At 39.8% G+C, this 10,000-nt stretch overlaps 2 protein-coding genes across 2 annotated transcripts in view; both read left to right on the forward strand.

Moving 5' to 3' along the window:
* LOC138013485 (ubiquitin domain-containing protein UBFD1-like) overlaps positions 1–1,486 on the forward strand; it is a 10,475-nt gene extending 8,989 nt beyond the window's left edge. The window contains exon 9 of the mRNA XM_068860572.1: positions 1–1,486. This exon is cut by the window's left edge and continues 69 nt beyond it. Coding sequence (XP_068716673.1) covers positions 1–42 — 42 coding nt within the window. The 3' untranslated portion in view covers positions 43–1,486.
* Positions 1,487–6,466: 4,980 nt separating this feature from the next.
* LOC138060720 (uncharacterized) overlaps positions 6,467–10,000 on the forward strand; it is an 8,938-nt gene continuing 5,404 nt past the window's right edge. Inside the window, exons 1-3 of the mRNA XM_068906578.1 lie at positions 6,467–8,546; positions 9,134–9,177; positions 9,714–9,778. Coding sequence (XP_068762679.1) covers positions 6,495–8,546; positions 9,134–9,177; positions 9,714–9,778 — 2,161 coding nt within the window. The 5' untranslated portion in view covers positions 6,467–6,494. The remainder of the gene's footprint in view (positions 8,547–9,133; positions 9,178–9,713; positions 9,779–10,000) is intronic.

Below are 10,000 nucleotides of genomic sequence, written 5' to 3' on the forward strand. Positions count from 1 at the left end.
GCAATAAAGGATACTATTCTCGGAAAATGGCAACCGTTCTAGTCTTCTGGTACAGACAAACGTAACAGATACGGACTTGAGTGGTGTTTTTCAATACTCAGGACTTGGGAGCTTTGAATCTGTGTGAAAATGTGCAATGAACCATGTTGACCTTTAAAGTGTGACAATTGCCTTTTTTGCATGGAAGAACGTCGACTAAATGAATAGTCTTCGAAAGAAAAGAGTTGGACCCAGAGTGCTTTTCATAACGTATTTTGTTAAAGTTACTTTGGAAACAGATTGTCAGGCAGATGTTAAGATGCCACGGTTAAGAAAGCGAATTTTGACAATCTGAAGCCGTTTTACCATTGAACTGATTGGGTCAGGTTGATTCCTGAGATTTTATTGTTTCTCAACAATATACTGTGGACCTACTGGCAACAGACTCCTCAGGCGATCCGTCTCCTTCCATTGCGACAAGTAGAGACAGGGAACCACGGATAAAGGCGCTGAGGATCATTTGTTGTTTTGTGCCATCAAGATGATATAAGTTTCGACTGCATGTTGATATGCTAACACTGTAGTCGATTCATTTACACTTCTTAGATCGTATTTAGTCGATTCGCTCACCAAAGACCGTGAAAACACCAACCCCAGACTGACTCGGTTGGCCTCGAGTCGCTTCGTCCATTTGTGAAGCGAATGTCGCCCTGTTATTTTTATTTATTGATAAAAAATGACTGTTATCGCGAGCTGACTGTCACCGCCGAAGATCTCATCTTAGCGTTGACAGCACAAACGTGTTACACGTCGGCTTTTATTTCCAGGTTAGCGAAACAAATGGGCATGGTGGCAATTTTAAAAGAAACCTGTTTAAGTGAATGGTCTGCAGTGTGCATTAAGCTGTTGTAGTCATGAGATATCCTAGGCCCGGTTGTTCAAAAGCGGATTAACGCTAATCCGAGGAGGTAATTTCTCTACTCCAAAATGTTGTTGAACGCTGATATTGGGCAAAACTTTACAGTAGTAGAGGTCAATCTTGAAAAACAAAAAACTGATAAGCAAAAGAAACTTTCACCAAAAGGTTGAAAGGCTTGAAACAAAACTTTACGCTAATCCTGGCTTTCGAACAACCGCGCCCTGAATGCTAACTTTGAATTATAATATTAAAAATGTTCTGACTTGCGGGGAAATCAGCCTTCGTTGGCTTGAATTTTGGAGTAAGATTGCGTCGAAACTCGTGCTTGGCTAGCCACAGAAAGCCCAGAGGTTATGTCATGAGAGTTGTCAACGTAAAAAATGCGCATATTAGCTGAAAAAAAGTTGCATTAGTAATCAGCCGCTAACCGATAGCCGAATGTCGTTCTGATTCTATTTGTTCAAAGTCCGATTAAGCTAATCCTTACAACTGGAACTTTACATTGCAGTTGATTTTCTGAATTAAAAATAAAAAAATTAAAAAATTAAAATAATAAAATTCCTAAAAGACTTTTTCGTCTTCATACAATTTCGGTTTACACTTGTGCTTTCTTTCAACTTAACATTCCGACGTTAAGGGTTTTTTTGACAGGCGTTCAACCCTGTGAATTTTTAAAATTGCTCAAATTGGGATGCTGTTCCTTGGGAAGTCAAAGATCTCGCGCACCATTAGGTTCGGAAAGAGCAGGGCTCGGAGTTCTCGGTATTGTGGTCTGATCTGATTGAGGGCCGCAACTTAATTAGCCTTTGGCTATTACTTACTGACTGACTGACTTACTTGCTTATGAAGACATCGTAACCCTGTGGGTCAAACAAGACCTCATTGGACTTTCGCGTGGGAGGTCCCGACTGGACAAAGACTTTATGAACTGTGGAGAAAGTCAAGTGAAGCTATGATCCTCGCAGTTATGAACGCAATTTTTTGCAATTGCGTAAGGAAGCCTCAAAAATTCAGGACTTCAACTGGGTTTGAACCCGTGACCTTGCGATACCGGTGCGACGCTCTAACCAACTGAGCTATGACTAAGCCACAGGGGACTTCTCTGGGCGGCTGAAATTATTTTCGGAGAAGATTCTAGTGTTTCCAACAGCAGTCGAATCTCATGATGCCGTTCTTCTATGTATGTCGGCTGCTCTTCCACTGTGCTATAAGAGATTCTTTAGAGATTATGCCATTTAAGTGGGCTGATTAACAACATCCTGAAACAATGTGGTGGCATGTTCGAAATGATACCACTGCAGTGCCTAAGGCCAAACTCAACCTTCTCTTACTCTGTCTTTTTACCTTTATATTTGTGCCTTCCTGAATCGACTTTTTTCTTATATCAATACACAATTCTCTATTCTGCCTCCCAGCTAGCTTTCTAGTTATTTTCTAAGTGGGCCTTGTATCTTACTGACTTTGAACTTAAAAGTTCTATTACTTATTTTATGGTTCTGTATTTACGTGTATAAAATAGTTTTGTTTGTTTGAGCCAAATCCATCCCAGAAATGGATTGACCAATAAGAATATTTGGTTCTGACGGCAAGAAACTTGATACTCTAACCCTAACTCCGACCTAATGACCCCTCATCCCCCGCCCACCACCCCCGGAATAGACATGCCATCCAAGTTTGATGGACTCTTGTGTTAACTGACTTGCTTAAGGACGGTGCCTACTATTGTTATTGCGCATACGTTCTGCGCATCTCGAGATACTCTAGTTTCCTATTGGTGATGCTCACTAATACAGGGATATTTTTGCGCGGTTTAAAACTATCTGGATAAAGTAGATCTTAGTAAGTAGTCTTCGTATTCAAAAAGAAAATTGGGGGTAACCATGCATTTTGAGAGATAATTAAGCTTCAATTTGGATAAGAACACCATAAATTGCTTTGTATTTTAAAGCTTTTAACAAATATTATTCATGAATTGTCTTGGAAAAATGCGTGGTTACCCCCAATTTTCTTTTTGGATTTCAATGACACTTGTCAAGATCTGCATTTCCTGCATAATCAAACACCGGGGCAAAAATACCTTTGAATTAGTAGGCACCGTCCTTAAGACCATGCTCTAACCGTTGTGTACCCACTATAGAGGCCTCATTGGTAAACTTTGATATAGAATGTTAAATGCCTAAAAAGTAACTGCAGCAAGACGTCATTCAATTTTTTTAATGAAAAAACAAGACAAAAAAGAGGATTATGTGGTACGCTGCAGTCTGGTGTGGTGTGATGCACCCGATTCACACGGAGAGCACTGGTTATCCGCCGTATAAAATAATGATACCCATCGTACAGGATATCAGCCGATAATCGTACACTTTAGTATGACTTGTTTGATATTTGTATAGGATAACACATAACAGCATCTTAACGACGTTAAAAGTATACGGGTAATGTGAATCAGATTTGGTCAGAATACATGATCTTCATTTCCAAAGTTTTCAGACCCCTGGAAAACGCGTTCCCTGTCCCTAGCCGGGCCCTAGCCCCACTTGCAAAAGCTTGCAAAGCCATTGCATTATCTCGCTCCAACTCAATGAACTCATCCAAATGTCTCGTCGTCGCAGCGCACACTGAGTGATATCGGCAGGATTAAACAGACCTTGCATGATGTATGAAGCGAAATTGGTCAGATGTAATGATATCATGGCCTGCCAAAGAAGCTTTAATAATAGCTAGTCTACTTGACTGAGAAACAATCTGTCTTTAATGGACTAACATAAGCATTGATCCTGGATCAAACGAGATATGTCCAGGTTTGCACGCAACTGCGAATTTTGCAAAAAAATCACAAAAACTGTAAAAACTGAAAAGATAGAGAAGACAAGTCCTCGACAAGATTACTTAAATTATATACTAAAGGATTTTGGCGGTTTCTTCTTCTTCTTCTACTGTAACTATCGATTAGAAGGTTTTCGTTTGGCTCTAGGCTCTACCGGGAATTGTTATTCTGGTGGACTGAATTTCGGGAAACGTTTGCAATAGTAAAGGAATGGCGTTACGTAATCTGGAACAATCGCTAAATGAGGATTGACAGCAAACTGGTCTTTTCTGAAAAGTACCTTGCAGCTGGAATATATATTCGGTATGCAACCTAATTTTTGAACTAAGCAAAGTTGAATCTTTTAATATTAGCGCACTGAACATTAGCAGATTGAACAACTGAAATTTTCTGACTGGGACAGGCCTGCGTGCATACATCCCCTCTGATATTAATCTTTGTAACTCTCATCCCTCTATTACGACTCTTTCCTTTAAAAGTTCCGATCTTGACCTGAAAGTAACCAAGATGAAATGTAAAGAATATTATTCTATGCACAGAGTTGTAAGGCAGAGAAGCCAAATTTTGCCATAAATCTCATACGAGACTTCCGGTTGTCAGACCACCAACTATTGGAGGTACACACTTTATACCACATAAAGGAAAGGAAAGGGAAGTAACTTTATTTAAGTGTCTAGTCGTTCTAGTGTTGGAGCACTAATTGGGGACACTGTAAACTGAAATTAACAATGAACACAAATCAAGTCAGATGTTGGTTTTTGCGGACAGGGGAAACCAGAGTACCCGGAGAAAACCTGTCGATGCAGAGTAGAGAACCACCATCTCAACGCACACGTGACGCCGAGTCTGGGAATCGAACCTGGGTCACCGTCATTGGTGGGAGGCGAGTGCTCTGAAACAGACAAATATATATCCATTAAAAGGCCCATCAATACAAGATATTAAATAATATTCTCTTCTCTTATTGACGATGACAAATGCTCTTTTTTGTAAACGAGATTGTGAAACTGTGCGGCATCTTTTCTTTTATTGTCCTTATGCCAAATTATTCTGGCAGGAAGTTGAGATTGTTTTTTTCAAACAGTTACAAGAAAAGTTTGCAGTTAAGTTTGGACAACATTTTCGTGTTCACAATGCCCCTTGTTTATTATTTATTAATTGTAGCAAAATCTTATTAATGGGAATGCAAAAGAAAAAGCACTTTACCTAATGTCTTGAACTTTCATGTTAAAGTTAATCTTAAATATGAAACAGAGAAATATATATCCATTAAAAACAGCAAGCGGAAGAAGCTTTACAAGGAATGGGCAGGCACCTCTTTCAACCAGTACAGTACGTTGTAAAGCCCTGGACAAACTATTGAACAAAGTTGGATTCCACATGCAACATTGTTGGATGCAAATGTTGAGGTAGAGTGGCAAAACACTATCCAACTTTGCTTGATGAAACATTCAAGCTCAAGTTGGCGCTAAATTTATAAGTATGGCGCTAACACTGAAACGAAAACCGGTCGTAGCGTTTGTGCTACTGGAGCTGTTTGAGGTCGGAAATGATGGATTTAAACGAGGAAAACCAAAAAGTTTAAGAGAACGTGTAGAAAAGGGTATGTTCACTGCAAGATACATCCGCGCGTATAGGAGATGATGAGGAAGAGGGACAAAACACTGCATATTGTTTCGTCGAGCAGAATTGTTGGTCACAATGTTTGATCAAAAGCAAACTCCATCCAACACTTGATCGAACAAAAAATGTTGGACGAACATCATCCAACATGGGTGGCCAAACAGTCGAACAATGTTGGATCGAGGAAATTTGGAGCGTTGAATCCAACTTTGTTGGCCAGGGCTTAACGTTTGGTCATGTTACATGTATGTTAAATTCCATTATGTCTGAATGTATTTATATATATATGAAGTTCACATGTATGTGTATGTTAAAATAAAATTATAAAAATAAAAATAAAAAAGTCCCCTCACGTTTTTTTTTTTCGATTTTTGCGAATTTTGTGAATGTTTGAGTAAATGTTTGAGTGAGTGTAAAAAGTGCGTAGTGTCAAATTGCATCTGTCACGACGATTTTCTTCAGTGAGTTATGATCACGTTTGGCAATCTGAAAGGCCGTTTACACGACAGAAAAATTTGGGTCCGGACCCGTCAAAAGTCCGTACCGCTTTTTTGACGGGTCCGGACCCAAATTTTTCTGTCGTGTAAATGCGCCTTCAGTTACCATCATTCCTGAAGGACCTGGGACGGACACGGCCATTAGTTTCTTTTCCAGACTTCTCTCTGTACAGTTGATCGAGGAAAGATATAAATTACGTATATGAAATGATGTTTTAATTCGCTGTTTTGGTCACTTTGTTAAGGAGGATAGTTATCACTGGAAATTCCGAATATCACTAAGATTCATCCAGCTTTTCGCACTAATTTTGGAATCGATGATATGGACTTTTTGCAGTCGCAGTCCTCGCACCCTCATCAGCAACTTGGGAAGGCTGGGGAGAGTTAGAACTGCAGCAAGAAGAAGCCCAAAAAAGAGAACAATGGATCAGCTTGAGATCTCCGACATGCGAGTGGAGCCGTGCGTCAACTCACGCTTCGTTCTGCCCTCAAGAGTTGTCTTTAAGCAGGTGAGGTTTTCAAGCTTGTCAGAACCATTCAGGAAAGTCCTGAATGAAAGAGGGTGGGGGAGGTAGGGTAGTTTCAAGGTTTTCTTTGGGGAGGTGGTGTCACAGTAAAACGTCGGTGTGCGGAACTAGTTAGCTCCACGATGGCTCAGGTTGGGTGTACGCCGTGTAGCGAAGCCTTGTATTGTGGTGGAGACTTGTGTGGAAATGGCTTTTCAACAGCTATGGAGCACGGTATCTTAAGAGAACTGCAGTCTGGAAAAGAATCGATTCGTAAGCTGGAATCGAAGTTCAAGATGGTCATGACAGATTTATTCGAAGATGAACTGTTGTCGATTTTCCAACTACAAGATCCTTATTCCATTTTTTCTGACAAGCTTAAATCACAAATGGTTGGAAGTGTAAGCGAAGGCTTTGGGTTGCCCGAGTACTTAGAATTAGACAACGATGGTTCTTCGACCGTTTGGAGGGATGAAGCTGATTTTAATCTTGTTTGGGGTTCCTTGAAGCTTGGCGAATCCAGCGCAACTTGCGAGCTTGACGGCGTAGTGCAATTCAGTTCTCAATTTCCAGGCTATGCAAGTGTCAAGTTAGTAAAGGAGGAAGCCATAACGCGGTTGGTAGACCTCTCAAATATTGCTATGAGCAGCGATGGTAGCCAAGTCGAAATCTTCCTTCATCCTTCAGCTGTAACGGACGAGTTTTACATGTCTCTGCGGCTCCGAAGTGTTTTGAGCACCCTTATTACAAACAGCGTCTTTCTGGATGACCGTAATTTTGAAAAAGGAATTGATAGTTTGGGCAATGATAATGAACATGCAGAAAGCAAAGAAAACCAACAAATGAGTGAGTGCTGTAATGACACCAAAAGGAAGGAGAATTTTGTTTCAGGCGATTTTATGGAGGATCGCACTGATGATGTGTCCTGGCGGCCAAAAGTCATATTTCTAGTAGATCAAGGTGGACCAGCAGTAAATGTAACTCTGCTGCTTCAGGAAGGGGGAGGCATTACATTTGATATGGCATTGTGCCTGGCAGTGCCAGGTTGGCCAAGCGTGGCCAATGACTGGATAACAAGGCAGCGCCCTGGGTGCTGGCCGGACTGGAAACTGGTGTCTTCAGTTGTTAAGGAAGGATGTGGGCTTGTGCCAGTAAGCCCACTTGAAAGCCAAACTGGTCTTGAATGGCGCATCTCATTCAGTTTGTGTGAAAGAAAGCTTGCACAGTCCTTAAGTGATTGTCAGAAAGGGTGCTATCTGACTGTGAAAGCCATTTGGAGACACTACCTAAAACATCCAAGTAAATGTGGACTACAGTCTTATCACCTCAAAACAGCAACATTCTGGGTTTGTGAAGAAACACATCCAAGTGACTGGACTAGAGAGAAATCCACTCTGGGAGTGCTAAGAATCCTGCAGAAACTTTACTGTTTCCTTGTGAACATGACTTGTCCACACTTCTTTATCCCTGAGCACAACCTTTTTGAGCACATTGAAAAAGGGGTACTTTTAACAACTCTGCAAAGGGTAAGCATTGCCATCATATCAAGACAGCAGATCTGGTACAACAATCCAGCACTGTTGAGCACATTACCACCAGTACACTCAAGGATGCATTTTAATAAACTTGAAGATGTGTCCTTCCGTAAAGCTGTAGAGAATGTGTATTCTTATTATTTTGATCTGGCTGGGCATCAATATTCCAACTGGCCAAAAAATGATTTGGAAGAAATGATGGCATACAATGTAAGGGAAGCATTGGAAAATTGCTTTACATCACAAGTATCAAGGCATGTCATTGGACTCTTCTTTGTTGCATTTGAGTCTGCTCTTCATCAAAAATACTCCATCACTTCCTCTGATATGAGAAGGTACATTGGTGCAAGAATGAGCCCCCGCATGATTGCAACAAGGAAGCCCATTCCATGGGATCCTTTCATCAAACTCTGTGCTTGGTTGGATATGTTTAAATTTGGTTTCAGGTTATTTGTTCACTTTGTTAACCAAGAGGAACTGAAGCCTGTGCTAGAGCAGAATAACTCTGAGGAGTCAGACACAAGTGAACAGGAAATGGAGGATGAGAGTGATGGTGAATATGATGTTGCTGATTACATGATTCAGAGTTTATCTCAGACATTCAAGGGAAATGGTGAATTTGAAGCCATGATGGATATGGATGATGGCAGGAAAGAAGAGGTTGAAACGTAAAACACAAATTTGAGACAGTGAATTATCTTCTACTTTCATCCAGTTTTTTGCTTGCAGTGTAGTTGACCATATATTTTTGTACTTCGCAAGCTTCAGCATGTATTATCAAGCAACTGACATCTGGCCAATCATATTTACCCAATGCCCTTTGGCTACTTTAACTACTTAACTGGAAGGCATTTTTCAACTATTTAATACAGTATCCTCTTCACTGGCCAGGTTACCTGGATACCTGATTCATTCTTCTTCAGAATTTTGAAATTTTCAGACATGCACTTATACGAAGCCTTTTTGAAATAATTGCCAGTTTGTGAATTAATTATGAGTCTCCGTTTGATAGAAGAGCAAACCCAGCAGTTGCACTGCATTGTATTCGTGGGACATTCATATCCTGACGTTTTTAAAAGTTGTCTGGTTGACAAGTCGTTTTGAACTTTCAATGTAAAAAATTCTCTCCTATAAGGTGCTGTACTTCTCATCATTTGGCAAGTATTGTGTGAAAACTACCCTGAGCGAAAGACAGCTATTGCCTTGCTTACTATCAAGGTTTATTTTCCTGTTTTACTTTGTGACAGAATGGCCAGGAAAGAAAATGGGACTACTTAAAGGTTCACGATAGGTAGGTGGGTAGTATTATGAAGCAAAGCACCTTTAATATTTTCAGCTTTTCTTGATGGTTTTGTTACCCATTCATTTCCTCTTAACGTTGAGGTTAATAAGACAACTACTTTTCATGATATTCTCTGTCTGATGAGTTTAGGTGAAGATCAAAGGGGTGCATAGCTTGCCATTTTACAAGTTGTTTAATTAAGGTTCCTATCTACCAAGATACGTATAAACAGAAAAAGAAAACAAATAAAACTTATATTTCTTTTTCCTTTTATATGTATCTTGGCATTCAAGTGTATTGTAATCTTCTGTTATGATCTGTTATGTATTCAATAAAAAAATTAATAAAAAATAATAAATAAATATAAAAAAGAAGAAGAATAAAAATTAAGGTTTCTGTCTGCATACCTTGTTCACCCACAGGGGTGGTTTTTTACAATAATTATTATTGTTTACCTTTGAAACCTGAGTTTGGTGAAAAGATATGGAAAAAGAACTTAATACCAAGCTTCCTAATTAGTTTGGCATATCATTTGTCTCTTGCAGTGTTTGTGCTCTATTATTTAACACAACAAGGAAAGCTTTCATCCTTGTGAAACAGTTTAGACCAGGTAAGTGAAGAATAGCACTAGTCTGTATGTACATCAATCCTATCACGGACAGAATTCCCATCTGTTCCTTACCCATACAAGTACAATCTAAACAAGAAATATTAAAACTCTTAACTCCCATCACTTCATGTATGCACACTTGTACCAGTAGTGGTTTGATCAGAGTCAAATTAGGTAGCCCAGATAGCATTTGTTTTCTTTCTGAGAGTGCAATGTGTGTGA

The sequence above is a fragment of the Montipora capricornis genome, chromosome 8 (genome assembly GCF_036669925.1).
Source record: "Montipora capricornis isolate CH-2021 chromosome 8, ASM3666992v2, whole genome shotgun sequence".
Lineage (NCBI taxonomy): Eukaryota > Metazoa > Cnidaria > Anthozoa > Scleractinia > Acroporidae > Montipora > Montipora capricornis.